The sequence below is a fragment of the Urocitellus parryii genome, chromosome 6 (assembly GCF_045843805.1).
Source record: "Urocitellus parryii isolate mUroPar1 chromosome 6, mUroPar1.hap1, whole genome shotgun sequence".
NCBI lineage: Eukaryota > Metazoa > Chordata > Mammalia > Rodentia > Sciuridae > Urocitellus > Urocitellus parryii.
The window spans coordinates 12738792-12757870 of NC_135536.1; the positions used below are offsets into that span (position 1 = coordinate 12738792).

General features: G+C 55.5%; 1 protein-coding gene across 2 annotated transcripts in view; it reads left to right on the top strand.

The window, feature by feature from the left end:
- Nucleotides 1-19079, top strand: part of Itpk1 (inositol-tetrakisphosphate 1-kinase) — a 134893-nt gene that overhangs the window by 83014 nt on the left and 32800 nt on the right. For both annotated transcript variants that reach the window (XM_026394226.2, XM_026394227.2), the window contains exon 4: nt 7864-7981. In XM_026394226.2, coding sequence (XP_026250011.2) covers nt 7864-7981 — 118 coding nt within the window. The remainder of the gene's footprint in view (nt 1-7863; nt 7982-19079) is intronic.

Here is a 19079-nt window from a genome sequence, read left to right on the forward strand (position 1 = left end):
AATACAGCTGAGGGTTGGCTGAGGCTAGAGTGTCATGGGGAAGCTCAGCTCTCCCAAGGAGCCACTGTAGGAAAGTTGGGAAGTGGGCAGTGAGAAAAGACCTTAGCCTGCCAGGACCGAAGCCAGGGGAGAAGAGATATGGGGGACAGTCTTAGGGTTGGTCGTGCCTGGGCTAGTGACTGGTCTACCATCCCTGGCAGAACTGTGGCCTGTCCCCAGGGCATGCTTGTCTGCCTGCTGCCACCCTCCCTGTATGGCATTTGCCTGGCTGGCCACAGGTGACAGGGCCCTGTGCTGTGTGAGCTCTGAAGGCTGCGGCCCTGGCTCCCGCAGTGCTCTAGCCTGACCCAGCTCAGGGGCCCAAGAGCTTTTTGTTTGTGCGGTCATCACATCCCAGAACTGGAGCACCTAGGGCGGAGGAGGCAGAAAGGACATGGTGGGTTCTCTCGCCCTCATTGTGCAGATGGGAGAACTGACGACAGTGCAAAGTGGCTTCTGGAAGCACATGTGGCTGCTCCAGGACTTCAGCCTGTTCTGGCCTCAGCTTGCACATTGCCTTGTGTGGGGATTGGGTGGGGCCGGGCCCAGGCCACACTGCAGAGCAGGTCTGGCACCCAGATTGTGCTGTTCAGGCCAGGGCTTCCTTTTTAGAAAAAAGTTTATTGAAGTGTAACACATGCATGAAAAGTGTAGATCTCTAAATAAGCTTGGTGGGTTTCCACCAACCAGGCCCACTGGGTAGTGCAGAGCTGCCCACCCCCCAGCAACTCGGGGCTCCCTGCTGTGCTCTGCTCTTCCTCCCCCACCCCCACCCTTTTTTGTTTTTTAACCGCCAGGACTGCAATACCTCAGTTTGAGAAGCCTGTCAAAACCCCCTGCATCTCCTGCCTTCTGCATGTGGCCCTTGCACAGAATTGGCAGCCAGGCTCTGTGTTGGTTCCTTTTGCTGGGTAACAAGTTACCTCAAATGTGGCAGCTAAAAGGCAGATGTTTACCATCTCTGTAGGCCGGACACACTGGTGCTGGCCAGGGTTGCATCTCGTCTGAGGCTTGACCAGGAGATTTGCTTCTATCAGGTTGTCTGCAGAATCTGTTTCCAGGAGGGTGGGGTCTTGTCTACTATAGTGTGAACATCTGTAGTTTGGAAGCATGTCGCAGGCCTCACCCTTACTCTGGGGGAGATTATAAACTAGAGCCAGGTGGCATGGAGCTGGATGGACTGGTGGGAGGGAAACCCTTCCTTGGCCTGTGGCCACACTACCTGTGTGGAGTGTCTGCCCTCTCTCATAACATCCTTCTGTCCAGGGTGGGGTCAGGAACCTTCGTTTCTGGGAGGAAAGAAGGAAGCTGGTTACCATACCAAGAGACAGCCTCCGACATACTTGAAGTTCTCCAATCCTTGCTCTGCAGTGTCTTCTGACCTGGCCCTCACATCGCTGTGGGGATTCTTCTAAGATTCGCCTCCGGTCCTGCATTCTCCTGCAGTTTCCCTGTGGCTCCCTTCAGCCTTCAGGTCCCCATGCAGCGTGCCTGCTGAGGCCAGCAGTCTGGCACTTGGCTCATGGCCCTGTGTGAGGCACCTTGGCTGCCCTGGAGAGTTGAAGCTCCCTGCAGGCAGCAGGGCAGGCTTGCTCGTGTGAGCTTGCATCAGCTGCCATGTGGGTGCCCAAGAGATGTGACCGTCTAGAGGGCCACCTCTCCTGGAGCAGACCCCTGGAGACCTCTGCAGAGGAGATCCGTTCTCCAAGCCTGCAGGAGGTCTGGACAGCTCCGTCTTCCTCTCTCCCCTGTCCCCTTGCTGGCTCTGGCTCCAGTCCTCTGCCTGCTGCTGCAGACCTGCCTGACCTGCTTGTGCACAGAGTTCTTCAGCATTTCAGTTTCAACCAGTCTTTGTCTTCCTGAGGTTTAAAGGCACTTTAGCCACATTACCTGTGTTTCAGTGGGTGATGAGATGCACCACAGAGGCCTCAGCTTGACGTCGTCATGGTTGATTTTGAATCCTGGCAAAACCCCAGCTAGTTATTTTTGACCTTGAACCAGTCACTTCACCTTTCAGGGACTTGATTTTTTTAATTTGTAAAATGGGAATAAATGGATGTTTGCTCTGTAGACCACAAGGTTGGCCTGAGAGCCAGATGCAGTATTTTGGGTGTCTGCCTCATGAAAACCAGGAATGGTGCTGTACTTGCCCCCACATTGGGTCATCAAGATGACCTAAGACGTGCATGCCTGAGGAGCTGTTCTGTGGTCCGTTGGACTACCACAGCTAGGTATCTAGCACAGGAAGTGAACAGCAGTGCACATAAACCCTTACACAGGCTGCTCACAGCAAGGTTATTTGTAATAGCCAAAAAGTGGAAACCAACCAAATATCTTTCAAGTGATGAATAGATAAACAAAGCGTGGTGCATTCATAACATAAAATATTTGGTCATAAAGAGAAATGAGATGTTGAATCTTTCTGTGTGAAGTATGAATGAATCTTGAAAACATTTGAAAGCAAAAGAAGCCAGTCACAAAAAAACACATATTTTGATTCTATTTATATGAACTGCCCAGAATAGGCCCATCTATAGAGACAGAAAGTAGATCCATGGTTTCCGGGGCTGGGAGGAATGCAGACGTTGAAACTGATAGAAAAGGGTGTGGGGTTTCCTTTTGAGATAATAAAAATATTTTAAATTGTGCCGATTATTGCACAACTCTGTTAATATGCCAAAGCCCTGGAATTGTAAACTTTAAGTGGGTAAATTGCATGGCATGTGAATTACATCTCAATAAAGTTCTAGAAGGTATGAACTATTGCAGTCTCCATTTCACAGGTGAGGCCCAAACTTAGGGAGGCCCAGAATGGCATGTGAGGAAGGTGAGAGGCCTGGTGGCCCCGGCTCCTTGGCCTGTCTGCTCTTGGCAGCACTTCCCCTCTCCGAGAGAAGCGGGTGGCCCCTTTCCTACCTCCCAGCTGCCCCTTTCCCCAGATGAGAGCTTCCCAGCCCTGGATGGAGGTCTCCCGAGCCCCGTGGGCAGGCCTTCTGCTCCAGGATCATTAGTGGAAGGTGGAACTGGACACTGGTGAGGGGGAGCGGGAGTTTGGGCCCAGCAGAACCACAGTTGGGGACCTTGTCTCTGACCAAAACCTGACCAAACCAGCTGTCAGGGTCCTGAGGGAGACGGGAGAGTCCTGCCACTCTCTCAGTGCTGTCGAGGGGCCCACAAGCCTGTGAGGTGCTTCAAGACCTGTAGGGGCTTCAGGGTGTGCCCAGGGTTCCTCCCAGCACCCGGCCGGGTCAGTGCCTGGGCATCTCTGCCAGGCAAGGCCGCATACAGGTCCTGCTGCTCAATGCCAGGCCTTTGACTCACGGAGTCTCTGTTCTGGTGATGTCTAGTTGTCCAGCCTTTCCTTCTCTGGCTGTTTACTTCAAGGTCCCAAAGATCTTTGCCATTGTTTTCTTCTAAGAGTTTTATAGTTTTAATTCTTAATCTTAGGATTAATCTTTTATATTAAAAGAAGTGGTGCTCAAAAACCATTTCATCCAGCATGGTGCCTATAGCAAGCCCAGCATAAGCGCCAGCTCGTTTGTTTTTAAGTTGTCCCTGGTGATCACTATGATTATTTTTACCATGATTATTATTCTTTTGTGCTTCCCATCTTAATAGCTGCCTCCTGTTCCTTCTAGAAAGATAGTGCTGGTGTTCACATCCAGTCTGGCACAACCAGGGGTGGGGGATAGGAGAAGGGGAGGACCTAGTTGCCCCTTGCCCAGTTTTTGCAGACTTCATTTTAGAAAGGAGTCACGTGGGTGAGGAGAGAGCGAGCTGCAAGCTATTCTAGGGCCACGCCGCAGTTTAGACCCCAGCTTGGGTTCAGGCTCCTTCCCTCTGCACTCACCTGCTTCTTTCTCCCTCTACCCCCTGCCCCTCCTGAGAATCCAGAGGGCAAACACCCCCAGTGAGGACCTCTCCTGCCTCTGGGAGGAGCGGGTGACCCCTCCTGCCTGTGTGGTAGACTTGGTGGTATGGTGGGTTGGTGGACTCCCCTGCCTGGCCACACTGTCCCTGGAGGGCACAGGCTGGGCTTCTTGGGTCTGGGATTGTGTGTGTTCCAGGCATAAGCAAGAGGTTAGCACAGGCCAGGACAGCCGGGTTTCCTGTCCCAAGGTCAGAGCTGGCCTGCTCTTCCATCTGCTGGGCAGGGCAGGGCAGGGCAGGCTGGCCCAAGACCTTAGGTGTGACTCTAAGAATTTGTGTGTTACAGAACCACGAGAATCCTTCTCTGTATCCACCCACTCCTTCCACGTTCGTGAATCCTCAACACCCACAGTACTCCCCGTGATGGCTTTATTCAGACTCAGGCTTACCTAAGGCATTTCAGAGACTTCACTCCAGGATCTTGTTCCCAGACAGACAGCGGCAGGGGTGGGACTTCTGACAGCATCATCTTCTAGATGAGAACAAAGCCTGCATCTCACACCTTCCTCACTTCCTGCCTGCAAGGACCACAGAGGAAAGGGTATCTCTGATGCTCCTCTCAGCCCTTATTTGGCTTAGATTCTCAGAGGAGAAGCTTGACCCCTCTAGCCCCACAGAGCCCTGATGCCCATGTTGGCATCGTCTTGCAGGCCCCTGGGAGCTTGGGCCTGGGAGGGCACCTGGCTCATCTCTGCCCCCTCGTCCCTGCAGCAGTCCCTTCACCACCCCTCCTGGTGCCGCGGGCCAGACTGTGTGGGCCTGTGTGAGGCCCTGCACTTCCGCTTCCAGGAGCCCGCTCTGGGTATTCCTTGGCAGGCTGGCCCTCGGGGAGCATGTTTGCCGTTTGCTATGGAGACGGTTTGGGCCTTTTCTTCCAGCAATTTGTTTGGTAATTCCAAGAGACTTGTGAAAAATGCATGAGGCCTTCAGTACAATAGATAAACTGAAAAGCCTGGGAGAAACTCCACTTGTGGCTGGCAGGTTATTGACAAAGCCCCTCGCCCGCTCTGTGTCCTCCCTCTGTGTCCTCCCGGGAGAGGCGGTGCTGGAGCGACTGTCATCCTGATGCATTCGTGCAAGTTCCGGAGCTTACGGGCACTTGCTTGGCAGACATTTTTCCTTCTGGTTTCTCATGACCCTTTTCCCCACTGAGTTTGTCTTAAACTCACATGCTGGGTTCTCTTGAATCTTGAAAGGTCACCACCCTGGTGCATAAAGTGGGACCAACGTCAGTGCTGTTTCTCAGCAACTGGCGGATCCTCCTCTTGGGCCCTTTGTGGGGGAGGGGGAGCACGCCAGTTGTTCTTAGCAGCCTGGGTTGCCGGGGGAGGACTAGGCTGACCCAGCATGGTGAGCCTCTGATACTGAAGGAGGGGAGAGAGTATGTGTGTAACCCTGCTGTCACCCCGATGCCTCCCGCAAGTGGCTGTCCCTCCCACTCCAGAGCAGCCCGCAGCCTCAGAGGAACTAGAGGAACCCCAGACCTTGCTCCTGGGGTTCCTCTAGTGGGAGACTCACCTGGCTCCAATTTTGTCTTTATGAGGACCTCCGCGGTCATCTTCAGTAACTTCTTAAGTCACTGTGAGGAAATAGAGGCCCTGAGGAGCCCAGCACCTGCCCAGAGGTGCACCGAGGTGGACGACACTGGGAGCCTGGGTCTCTTGCTGCTGGCCATGTGCTCTTCGTTTGGCACAGGCTCTGCCTGGCTCGTGGGGAGTAGGGGCGGGAGCTGGGTGCTTCCAGGCCCTGGCCCAGAGCACGACCTTGTTGGCCAGGATCACAGAGCAGTGGGCACCAAGTGTGGAAGGCTGCAGCCTGCGTGAGGCCCAGCAGAGCCGGCACTGCCAGCTGGCTGAGGGGCAGCCTTTTCACATTAGTGTGTGGCTGTGGTCTCATGAGGTGTGTCTCCGGAGGGACAAGCTCTGGTGGAAGCCGAGACCTGGTTTGCAAGAGCACACTGGTGAAGGAATGGTGCCCAGAGGGTAGGTGCCGGCAGACGCCCCAGAGGAGAGGTGGGGGCTCCTCGGCATGCTCTTGGGTGAGGAGGAGGCTGTCGGGGGGGAGGCTTGAGGGCAGCTCTAGATAATCCCTCCTTAGGCCGCTGCTCAGCTTGTCCCTGAACCCATGTTGGTGGGACGTGGGCATCCCACGTAAGCTGCCTGGCCCACTTGGCCTGAGCAGCTGGCAGCTGGCCCAGTTGACCTGCTGACGGTTTTGTCTTCAAGGAGGGGAAGCAGTGGGGCTGCTTGTGTCCTGCGTGTAGGTCCACAGCACGGGTTTGCCGAGGGGAACCCAGGCCTCCCAGCAGTGCCCTGGCCACCACCCAGGGCCTGGGGGAATTGTAGCATCCAGAGAAAAGAGCCTGTAAACCACACGCCCTGGTGTGGAACACTCAGGAAGTTGGTATGGACCTGCTTTTGAGTCAGGTGCTCTCAAAAAGATTATTAGAAACCAAAATAGGTTCATGGGGAAAAAAATCCCAAATGCATCTTGCTTTTCATTTGTAAGATTTACCAGAAGGGCCGGGGTTGTGGCTCAGTGGTAGAGCACCTACCATGTGCACGTGTGAGGCCCTGGGTTCGATCCTCAGCACCACATAAAAAAATAAATAAATAAAATAAAGATATTGTGTCTACCTACAACTAAAAAAATATTTTAAAAAATAAAGATTTACCAGTAAAGAAGACTTGGGTAGTGCTCCCTGCTGACCTTCACTGACCCTCCAGGGGGTGTGCTGGCTTTGTGGGGAGAACCCCGAGGGGACAAAGTGAGCTGGCGTGGTCTAGCCAAGTACCGTGAGCTAGGGGCCTTCTGGCTCGGGAAGCCTGAAGCCTGGTCCAGGGGTTAGCAGCTGTTGTTCCCGAGGCTCTGAGGGGCACCTGTCCACCCCTCGCTGTGCTCCTGGTGCTCAAGGGCACTCCTTATCATGTGCCCACAACACTTGAGCTGTGTGTCTTCGTGTGGCCTTTCCCTGTGTCCCGATCTCTGTCTCATTTATAAGGAAGTCGGCGATCAGGCCCACCCATGTGCAGTGGGACCACTTCCTAAGCTACCACATCTGGAGACTGTTTCCAAACAAGGCCCCACGCACAGGACGCAGAGGGGTAGGAGCAGAACACAACCCGCCACAGGGGGAATGGACTTCCTCCAGGCCAGGCTTTTCCAAGACCCTTGCCTTCTCTCCCGCATTCCATGATGTTGTCTTCAGAATCAAAGGGTCTAAAGAGCCAGAGAGGAACAGGCTTTTATCAGTTATTCTTTCGTTTCCATAGTGCCACCACAAAGGCAGTAGGTATTGAAGGGAAGTTCCTGAGTGTTGAGTAGCCATCTGGGACACTTCTGTCCATCACTCCTTCCCACAGAGTTTCTCATGCCCCCAGCATCCTTCCTCTTTCCCTCTGGCCCCCGTCTCAGTGCTGGGCTGGCTCTCCTGTGGAGCAAATCAGCACAGGGATCAGATCTGGCTTCAGGTGAGGCTTTATCCAGGGGTTAGACAACTTGACCAGACCTGGTGGCTCTTCTAATCCTCAGCTATTTTCTGAGCTTAGGCCTCAAACAGGCCTTGCCTTCAGTTCCCATGGTGATTGCTCACAGCTGCCCAGTCTCCATGTGTCCACCTTCTTCCTAAAGCTGAGGACATTCTTATCCTACCATTCCCCGGCATGACCCCCTGAGCCTGCTTCTGATTGGACAGGCTCAGGATCATCCCTCTTCTCCTGAGCCCGTAGCCCCAGGCTGGGGTGCACTGATTGGTCATGCCAGAGTCATGTGATGGGGGAGGGACAAGATAAAGGATGGATACACTGGATACACGAGGGCTCAGGGGTGAATTTGTGCCTGTCTCCTTGCTGTGGCCTCAGCCTGCTTTCTAACCAGGATCTGCTTTCCTTCCAGGAATACATTGATGCCCACCCTGAGACCATTGTCCTGGACCCTCTCCCTGCCATCAGGACCCTGCTTGACCGCTCCAAGTCCTATGAACTTATCCGCAAGATTGAGGCCTACATGAAAGGTACAGACGTGTGCTCAGCAGACGTGTGCTCAGCATCCGTGGCTTGCAGCCCTGCCTTGTGGTCACAGGTGGCCATTGCGTGGGAGGGGAAGGGGTTGTGTCTTTTTAAGCACTTTGGTGCAGGAAGCAGTTGAGTTCCTGGGCGCAGTCATTCTGGGGAGGTCCTTCCTTTCCCTGCTCTCACTCGGGGTGCTATTCGGGAGAGGTTTCTGTTTGCTGTTCTGAACCCTTGGGGTTCACTTCATGCTGTGATCGGGGAGTAGGAGTCCAGGGCCAGTGGAGTTATGCAGCCCGACCAAGGATTCCAACAGAAATGAAGGGCCTTCGTCACCACACAGACAGGCAGCAGGCGGCACACTTCACGGGTGCACTCTGCTGGCAGGTGGGAGCCTGCCCCTGGGTGTGGAGCTTCTCCAGCTGCAGGCTCTTGTCCCCAAGGAGCCCCTCTCCCTATTCCCACCCCTCAGGGAGCAGAGCAGCTCCAGGGAAGCCCAGACAGCCTCTTAAAGCTGTGTGTCCGCATGCAGGAGACTTTTGGAGAATCGTGCTCATAACAGCTTCCTAGTTCTCTCTTCTGGGCTCTGGTCCCTGCTGGGACTGTTGTTTAATTTTTAAGGGAAAGCATTCTGCCTGGGCTTGGGGGCTACGTAAGGATTCATCCTGGCATCAGGAGAGGCGGCCTCCTGTCCCCAGCCACACAGACCTCCATTGTACCATGGCTGTCTTGAACCCTGACCTGCTTGTTTCCCGTTATGGTGGGACCAACAGGCGCAGTTTGGTTCACAGGGCTGGAGTCACCCTGTCTGCAAGGGGACTGTCACAGAACTATGGGGGTGGCATTTGCTGGATATGCACCCTGTGCTCTTGGGTTGGGCAGCCTCCTTTTGTTGTCTCTTTCAGTGCTCTTTGGTGGGCACAGTGGTCCTGCCCATTTCACACAAGTCATGGAGGCTATGTAAGTTAGCTTTTTGTTACTGTAACAAGATATCTGGAAAAAAAAAAAAAAAACCAAGATATCTGAGACAGGCTACCTTTATAAAAGTAAAGAAGTTTATTTAGCTCAGTTTTGGAGGCTGAAAAGTCCAACCAGCATATTACAGATTCTGGCAAGGGCCAGAACTTGGCTTTGTCACTTTATAGTAGGTAACAATGGTGGGAGCAGGCAGGAATAAGCAGATGGTAACATCTTGAACCAGGAGCAGAAAGAGCTGATTTGGGTCAGGTTTGCTCCTTTCATAAGAACTCTTTCACAAGAATTACCCAGGGGTGACAGGAGAACCGGCTCACACCCCAGTGACCTAAGGACCTCCTGCAGGCCCTACGCCCTACAGGTTATCCTCCCTCTCAGAACCACCACCAGGGGACCAAGCCTCCAATCCCATGAACCTTTGGTGGGAGTGGAGGGGCACAAGCCATCGCAGGGTCTGGCAGCTTGGCAGGTGCACTGACGTCACACAGCCTGGGCCAACAGCTAGCCAGGCTTCTAGCTCCTGCCTCCCATCCAAGGCCAGAGGGTGCTGGTCCCCAGAGATGGTGATCCTCAGTTCTCTAAGGACATGCTCCGGGAAAGGGCTGGGTGCCAGCCCCATGTCCTTGAAGGGGTCTGGGGGCTGTTCCTGGGCGCCTGACACTGACAGCCTGGTGTGCAGCCTGCAGAGACTCCCTGGGGTCCCCTCGTGGGCAGGTGCCTCAGCACCACGGCAGCAGCCTCGCTCCCTGGGCCTGGAGTGGTTTACTTCCCTTTCCTGGTGGGTATAGAAACCAAGATGGGAATTGGTTCTGGAATCAGCCTCTTCCCGAAGACGTGCTTACTGGACACTGGGTAAAGGGGAAAGAGAAGAGCGTTTGACATGATACAGCCAACTGGAGGAGGCAGATGGCAGGTCTGCAGCCACCTCTGATGTCCACGAACGGCCCAGTGGAAGTGGACGATTCAGAGAAGGTGCCACAAGGGACTTTTTCAGAGTAAAACGTGGGCTTTGGAGGGAGACAGACTGAAGATGGGCCCCAGTCTGGGCTTCAGCTGGCTCTGTGTCTTGGACAAGTCACTCGACCTGGCCCTGCCTGTGTTCTGGAAAACGTGGATAACAAGTGGCTCCTCTTAAGGTCCCAGGGTAGGATAACTGGGACAGTGTCTGTGGAGACTTCTCTTGCTGTGTGGCCCATGGGGACACCTGGGGATGCTTTGGTTTCTGCTTCTGCTGTAGTGGCAGGGCCCAGGCCCTGGGTTGTGTCCCACAGCCTAGGACAGATTTTCACAAGTTGAAAAGCAGGACTGGTGGGGGGTGGGGGTGGGCAGGGCGAGCCGGGGTCTGGGGCGCACGCATGTGCAGTGGTCAAGGAGCAGGAGCCTGCTGGTGAGGCTCGGCTGCGGCACCAGGTAGAGGGTACCTACCGGGTGGCAGCAGGGAGCCCTAGCCTGCTTGCGAGGCTCTGGAACTTGGTCTCTCCTGAGCAGTAAGGAGTCACATTGGGACGCTGGAGCCGGGGAGTGCTCCAGTTTGGCTGGGGCTCTGGAGAGCCCACTGGCTGCCGGGTGGAGCCTGGATGTAAGTGGCAAGGTCTTGCAGTAAAGGGGCGGAGACAGAAGAGGTCTGCGCAGGGCGTGTCTCGGAGGGCAGCCACCCCAGCCGGTGGGATTGCCAAGGGAGGTGGACCAGGACCAAGGTGCACGCTGCCTCCCCTGGGCTTGGCAGTTGCTCCCGGGCCTTCCCTGAGTCCCATGGGAAAGCTGACTCCAAAAAGTCTTGGGGCCTGTGGCCACTCCAGCAGGGGCCCAGAATGGCAGTCTGTCCCCTGCACTCTCCAGGCATCTCGGGGGCAGTTCCTCTGTCTGCAGTTCCTCTCATGGTGAGGTTGCTCTTCTTGTAACCTCATCTGTCCCAGGGTCTGCTTTGCTCACTGCCTGGGCCCCCACCTGAGACGGAAGTGAGCACTCAGGCTGCTGGCTGCGCCTCTGTGTGAGTTAGTCACCCGGCAGATGCTGAGCAAGGGCCCCCATGACAAGAAGGCTCCCCAAGCCTGATCCCCTCAAACCAGTCGTTAGGATAGGCCTGTGGCCTTCGGGCTCGAAGCTTCCTCTCTGGCTGTGAGGTTCTTGTTTTCATGGATGGAGACCTGACCCTGTCCTGGGAGTCTGCTCTGGGGTGGAGGCGAGACTGCGATGTCTCAAACTGTCTGCAGTTCTCTCATGCGAAGGTGCTCGTTTTTTAACCCCACCTGTGACGTGAGACTCGGGCGACTCGAATCCAGATGGCTTGCGCCTCCGTTCCTGTGGGAACTTTCTCCCCACGTGCTGATGATAGCTGGGACTTGGGTGGGCAAGGCTGGGGGCTTCAGCGACTTGGGCCTTCAGGCGGGGCAGTGTGGTGAGCACAGGGAGACTGATGGTTGGGCCAGAGGGTACAGTGAGGGGCCTCATTCTTGGGCAGCCATTGCAGGCGCTTGAGCTGGTGAGTGAGGAGATGAGGTCTTAGACACCTCAGTGCAGAAATGGCTGGAGAAGCTTCTAACGGCCATTTCCTGTGTTCTGTTGAGGGGTGACTGGATCCTGGACATTTGATGGTAGCCCAGACCCAGCCTCAGACTTGAGGGGCTGGTGACAGATATCTGGTGGGAAGAGCGCCAGACAGAGGCTGTTCTGAACTCAAAACCCTTAACCCCAAACACTGCTCAGGAGCCACCAGATGGACTGCTGTGACGGTTGTCCCCAGGAGGCTAGTCCAGCAGGACCCGTGGGCCAGGGCTGCGCGAGCTGCACCCTGGATTTTCCTTACCGTGCGTGCTGAACCTGACTTGTGTTCTTCCAGCAGGGCATCCAGAGGCTGGGCCTTCCTGGAACTCCCTCCTGCTTACCAGGGGACCAGCACTCTGGGTGGGTCTCTGCTAGATCCCCTCCCACCCCTGGCAGGTGCAGAGCCTACCTGGGAGAGGTGTCCCCAGCACCCCTGGGCCCTGCTTGCTGCTATTCTTGGAGGCATACAGATGTTGTAGGCCTGCTGTAAGTGGCCAAGTCGCTCCTGAAGTTCCTTCAGATAATTATAGCAACTCAATGGCACCCCTTTTGTGTGGGAGAGGGGTGTGGTGAGCCTTTCCAAGCCATCAGCACCCCGGGCTGTGGTGACTCCCTGTTTTGGAGAATCTAGACTGTAGGGAAGACAGAGCGTGGGTGCTGCAGGGCTGGTCGGCTCCTGTCGAGGAAACCGTGGCCCTGACTGCTGTGGCACATGGGGAGGATCCCTAGGGATAGCAGGCAGATGTCCCTGTCCCCCTTCTTCATCCCTGGCCTCACCTGTGTGTGACCTGTGGTCAGTGCCATCCCAGTTCCATATTCCCAGAGCTCTTCCTATAACTCAAAGCCAGGAGGGGAAGCAGGGCCCTTCCTCTGCCTCAGATCTGCCAGCTTCCGGCCACCCAGTCAGCATGCAAGTGTCTGTAACAGTAGAGACCTCAAAGACGGTGGCTTGAATGGGATAGCACTTCCTTCCTCTATAATGTGAAGGCCCAGGGGAAGCTTGTCAGCACTAGAGTGCAACAGTGGGACCCACACCTTCCAGCTCACTGTTCTCCAACAGTCTGGCCCTCCTGGACCACGATGGTGGCTAAACCTCCAGCCATCACGTCCAAGATCTAGACGTGAGGATGAAGAGGAAGCAAAAGGGAGCAAGCCCTAGTTATCTTTTAAGGAAGGTTCTGGAAGCTGCAGCTTGATGCTCCTTTTCTGTTTTCATTGCACAGAATTAGTCACTTGCTGAGTTGCAAGAGAGTTGGGAAATGTGATCCTTGTTCTGCATTTTCAGCTGAAATTTGGGGGATTTCACCATGGAAGAAGAGGTAGATTAAATTTGGGGGGTATCGTAGAGGCCTGCCACAGAATTGTCCAAGATGTGGCATCCTGCTTTGGGGACTTGCCTTTCCCATGGGTGAATGGCATTTGGAATACTATTCCTCTGGTCAGCCAGGCGTGGCTTTAGCCTGTGACCTCAGCAGCAGTTCCCTCCAAGTAGCAGCTAGACACCATGAGGTCAGGAGGCTTCCAGTGACCTGCCCAGAGCTCCCCCAGGTGACTGCTCCTGGGAGGCAGCCACCCAGGACACACCTGCGCCCACACCCTCACCCACCCCACATCCACAGCCTGTTAGCAGAGACACAGGCAGCGCTGAGCCTGAACGTGGTTCAGGCCAAAGGAGAGGCTGGTGACAAGCCATGGTTTGCCTGGCATTTTTTGGAGGCCAGATTGCAGGGGCAGCCCACTTGGCCACCCGGGGCCAGGATCCAGAGACTAAGGCCGAGGCTGAACAGTTGTGGGCAAGGTTCTAGCTGCCTGAGGTGACCAAAGCTGTGTGTGAGAAGGCACCTGGGCTGTGACTGGATGACAGGGTCTGTGTCCCTGTCCTTGGGGATAGCAGATCCAAGGGTCTCAGGCCCTGGCCAGTAACTAGAGAGCTCCTCCTGTACTCTGGTGACTTCAGGGTGAGGGGCAGCTCTCTTTTTCTAGAATCTCCCACACATGAGCTCTGGACGTGGCAGGTGGCCTGTCCTGCATGCCAGTCCTCCCGGGGAGGGTGCACAACACAGATCAAGCTTCTCCGCCTGTGGTTTTATGAGAATTTAATCAGGGTCCATCTAGGAGCAGGTTTGGAAGCTGGATTGAAATTGAGTCATTTAGACACCAAAGAAAAGAACACATTTTAGAGCCTGGGAGAAATGATCCCGGAGAGCCTGGCCTTGGGGGGACATTGTGGCAGTGGTACCAGGGTTTCACTGTGGGGCAGGCTGGCTGTCCACCTCAATGAGCTGCCCAGGCTGTGTGGGGGAGGGGGCCAGGGAGGGAAGGTTGGAGGCAAACCCAGGCCCCCACCCCTTCTCTGCCCCACGTCATGTGGACCCCCTGAGCCACTCCTTTGCAGATCTTGGGTCACTGAGCGGGTAGGGCCACAATGGCCTGGGTATTCTATGGTAGCCTGTGGGAAGGTTTGGCTCTCGTGCCCCCTTTTAGAGATGAGCACTGAGGGGCATCGAGCTGCCACTGGCACAGGGCCCACTACAGGCGCCTGCAGTCCCCGAGCACAGCTCCTCACCTACATATGACTGCCTCCTGGGCCCAGCGACTGACGGGCAGGGTCCGGCAGAGAGGACACTGGGGGTGCTCTGCTGCTTGTGGTGCGTGACCCCAGGCTCTCATGGCACAGGGCACTGCCGGCTGGCATTGTTCTTGTACCCAGGAAGTGACACTGACCAGGGAAGGTCCCTGGTACCCACTAGCTGCTCTGCTTCAGACAGCCACAGGCCTGTACCCACACGGTCACTGGACAAAACCCCATCTGATCCTTTGAGGGCAGCAGCGTGTCACGTGCACTGATGGGCCTGGCCTCCAACCTGGGCCGCAGGGGCCCGCTTGAGGGAATGGTGTGCCCCATCAGGGGTCTGGTGTGGGGGAAGATGAGGTGGTCCCAGGCCGGGACAAGCACCCAGAGCAGGTGGCCACCGAAGTAACACTGGCCCCACAAGCTGAGCAGTGAGGCAGGGCCCTTGGGCAGGGGCTTGGCTTGCGGTTCCCCCATCTGGAGCTTGAGGGATGTGTAGGACACTGTCCTCGTTCCCACATTGGCCACCTTCCACACCCCAGTGTGGGCAGAGGTCTGGGTCAGCAGAGCAGGAGGGTGCCTGGGCTCCACATTCAGCCCAGAAGCAGGGCAGCCACACCTCAGCTGAGACCAGGCTGGTGCCACACCAGCATTGGGAGGCATCCCAGCAAGCCCAGGGCCCGCATGAGCCCTGTCACCTCAGGGCAGGTCAGTGTCCTCCCTCCTAGAGCTGAGGGGAAGGTGAAGTAGGCTCTGAGCCCTGGGACCAGCCCCAGCCCAGCCCTCCAACACAGCAGGGTGTCCCTCTTTCAGAGGAGAGCCCGGACCTCAGGGTGCCAGAGCTGCCCTGCTTTCCTCCCCACCCTCTGCCAACCCCCTGGGTGGGGCTGCTTCTGTCCCTGGCTCTGGGTCAAAGGCCGCACCTGCTGCCTGGGCCTGGAGCCAGGGGACACTCGGCTGCCACCCAGGCATCCTGTGCTGTGGGGAGTTCTCGTTCTCCTTCCCCGCCCTGCTGACCCACTGTCAGCCCTCAGAGGTCCTGTGCTGAGGTGACCTGGGGATCTTGAATGCACCTGTCCTGCTGGCTGCCCACACTGAGGGCAGGGGAGCAGATCCTCAGGCCTGCCCCTGCTATCTGTCCACAGGCCCAGGACCACTCATTCCCCACCTGCCATGGCATAGCTGAACAGGGAGACAGGGCTTCCTAGAGGAAGATGGGTAGACCTCCTGCCCAGCTCTAGTGCCCTCTCTTCTGTTACCCTAGTGCTGGAGCCTGAGCTTGGCTTTTCCTGTACAGGCCTTTGGGTCTGGCCTCCCACTGGGCCCGGGCAGAGATGCTGCCAGGCTCCTTCCTCTTTAGCATGCCTGGCACACGAGTATGGAGGTCCCCAGGAGAGATTCCCAGGAAGGACGTGAGCTCTCCTAGCCATCGGTTAGGAACCACAAGTCCATTCTTAGGAAGAGCATTGTATCTGTTTGTGGAAAGCAAACAAGCCTTCCACGCCCTCGGGACCATGGCAGAGACATACCCTCCAACATGGCAGGAGCACTCCTCCACCCACAGAAACCTCCCAGCCTGCCTAGCTCAGTGGCTTCTGGATGAGATACCCTCCTCCTCAGCCCCAGAGACCAACCAGGCTCCCTGCCCGCCTGCTAACACCTAGAGACTGCTGGGGCTCATCTTCTCTTGGCCACAGATACCCCCTAGGAGCCACTCCCCCAGCTATCCCACCAGATTGTGGGCTGATCCTGAGCCAATCGGTGAGGTGAGGTGGACTGCTTGGGACCTCTAGCTCCCTCTCCCCAAGTACCTTGCCCCTCATAGGACCAGCTCCTCCTGAGGGACATCCCTGGGGACCTGCTCCTCCCCTGCCTTGCACAGTCTCCCAGCTCCTGGGTGAGCATCTTCACATCCCTCCCCAGGGTGTAAGTGAGGCGGTGGATACTCAGCATGCCCATGGAGGGAGCTGGCCAGAGGGTCTGGCAGCAGTCCTTTATTCTGCAGTAGGAGTGTGAGGCCTGGGCCTGCAGCTGAAGCGATTCTCCATGTCTTTAAAGGTGAGGAGAGAGCCCGGCAGGTGCCGTTCAGTGCCTTCCAGCTTGATCCAGCTCTCTCCAGGGAACCGCTCCTCCAGGGCAGCGGTGCTGTCTATAGCAGATCCATTCCTCAGGGGCACTTGGGCAAGTCGTCTAACTGCATGGAGACTCAGCTTTCAGATTGTCAACCAGGGAGGGATAAGGATGGTGGCCCTCCCTCATGGCCCCAAGACTTCTCAGAGTATAGTCCTTCTCCTGGGTGACAGTGCACCGAGGGTTTCTGAGGACCTCTGGTTGTCTTTTGTGACCTTGACACTTTGGAAGAGCCCTAACCATTTATTTTAGAGAGCACCCCTCCATCTGGGTTTCTCGGGACTTTCAAGGATCTGGGTGGGGTCATGCATGTGGGGCAGGAGTGGCCTCCCAGTGGTGCCGAGCCCTCTGACCCACCCATCCGAGGCAACAGTGCACCTGTCTGCGCAACAGCCGTTATTTGGCTACAGTCTGCAGGTTCTGACTGTAAGTTTCTGATTTCCCTTGTAGCTGTCAGGTACCTTATAAGAGTCACTTTGTGGGCACCCCCCACCCCCGGGTTTGCAGTACCTATCCAAGGTTCTGGCCAATGGTTTGTGCCAACAGGATTTCAAACACTGCCCGCTCCAGCTACACCTGAAAGCGACGGAACCCTGCAGCTTCATAGCCATCCCTAAGGACTGGGTGGAACTTCAGGAAGCCCCAGCATACTCTCATAAACAAAGGGAAACCAAAAATAAGGACGCAGCGTGGGGCGTGTTGGAGGCTCGCGGGGCCATGCGCTTCCTTGCCACAGGACTTCTCAGGGACGTCAGTGTCTGAGTGTGAACCTGCAGGGCGGGCAGGTACTGGGTCTTGCTCTGGTCGTAGGGTGCACTGATTCTTGATATTCCAGTAGAAGGAAAAACTGGCCTGCCAGTCGTGACCTGCCAGGGACTCTGAGACAACCCAGCTGACAGCTGGAGAAACGTGAAAGACATGCTTAGAACCAGTGCAGCAGGGCTGGCTGGGGCTCAGTGGCAGAGCGCTGCCTGGCATGTGTGGGCCACTGGGTTCCATCCTCAGCAGGGCATAAAAATGAATAAAATAAAGTTATTTAAACAAAAGAGTCAGTGAAACGCCGCAGTCCTCAGCCTTCCCACCCCCCTCCCACTTTTGCAGTGCTTCTGGTGAGAGGCCTGCTCAGGAGGCTCCTGAGGGCTAAGCACCCCAACAATGGAATTGCACATCTTCCCGGGAATCGCCCCTTCGCCTGTGGGACCCTCACTGTTGGGGACTCTCAGATCTTCAGAGGCAGCTGCTGTTCAGTTTGGTGATCCATCCTTCTAGTGCTTCTCACACTTGGCAGAAATATGTGTGCATTTAAAAAGGAAACTGAAGCAGGGCCGGGTCACATGTTTTCTGGTAAAACTTGTATCCCCTCAGTATTCATCTTGACTTCTTTCCACGTCAGCCCATGAAGACGAGGGAGATGAGTCTGCCCCTTTTGATGGCAACATAATATTTCAGCCTATAAATGAATGAATCACAATTCAGTCAGATTATTTGGGCTCATTATTCCAGGTTTGTTTGGAATTTTTTTTTTCCAACAGACAAGGCTGTTCAGTAAACAGACCTCTGCATATTTCTGGAGAATTAATCCCTAGAAGTGGAATTTCTCATTTGACGATTCTAAACATTGCTCACATTGGCAGAGCTCGCTGGACTGCCCTTCAAAAAGTTTGAACAAATTTTCTTCCTAATCATGCGAGTCACCTGGGGGGCATGGAATCGAGCTCATTTGTCATTATTGGCAGGATCGCCTCTTCCTGTGTTTACTCACGTTTCTTCTGCGAGTGAATGTTTGCATGGCGTTTGCCCACCTCTGCCGCATTATTGGTTTTTTATTATTTATTAGAGCCTTTCTGTATGAAGGAAATTGTCCCATTATTTAAAAACAACAACAACAAAAAAAAACCAGGGAACCCCATCAATACAGCAGCATCCTCCTGCTGGGCCACACTGGTGTTTTCTGTCCTGCTTTTAGAACAAGTTCTGCCAGAAACACTCCAAATGTTATTTTTTAAACATCTTGAAAACAAAAGGTCTGCTGCGTTTGGGGAGCTGAAGCTGAGTGGGGTTGGTGAAGCTGGCCCGGGGTCCAGAGGGGGCTGTGAGTGACTCACTGAGAACAGCTGCCGGGGAGCTAGTCGGCACTGCCAGCAGCCAGTCAGGGCTCGGGAATGTCTCTCTGCCTGGCCAGTGTCTGGCTCCTCCACTCCTGGACTTGAACATCCCAGGTGCAGTGGGCTCTCTGGCCTCACAAGACGAGATGGGCCACTAACTTGGTCAGTTGGGAGGAAAACCACTCACCCTGCCGGCCATGGCAGGCTTCGCCCACCTTGCCATGCCTTCCCCTGCTGGGAGATGCCCCATGGTGGCATTTGTTTCCCTCCGTCCCTCTCCAGAAACACCCCACCCCCATTGCAGGCTGGTCCCCTACCTCCAGTGCGTTCCCAGAAAGCTCACCTGTAGGCATCAGGGACTGAGGGCCATTCCCAAGCCATCCCTCCCCAGTGGCTTTAAATAGCCCCATTACTTTTCTCCCTTGAGAAGGCATGGTAATGGCTACGTTAGTTCCCTACTGCTGCATAACAAGCGAGGAGCTGAGTGGCTCATTTCTTATGGCACCATCGGAGAGGTCAGAAGTTCTCTCCAGCACTTGGGTTCTCAGGGAGTCATGGGCAGAAACCAGGGGCCAGCCAGGCGGAGTGCTCATCTGGAGGCCTGGGGAAAGAAGCAGCCTCCACTACATTCTTGTGGGCAGAATTCAGGAGAGAGGGGAAGGGAGAGGGCAAAAGGGTAGGAATGACGGTGGAATGAGTTAGGTCCCCCTCCTTCCTGGCTGTCGGCTCCTTCCTTCTCTCATGGCCCCTCCATCTCCGGGCCTGACGGGTGGGCCA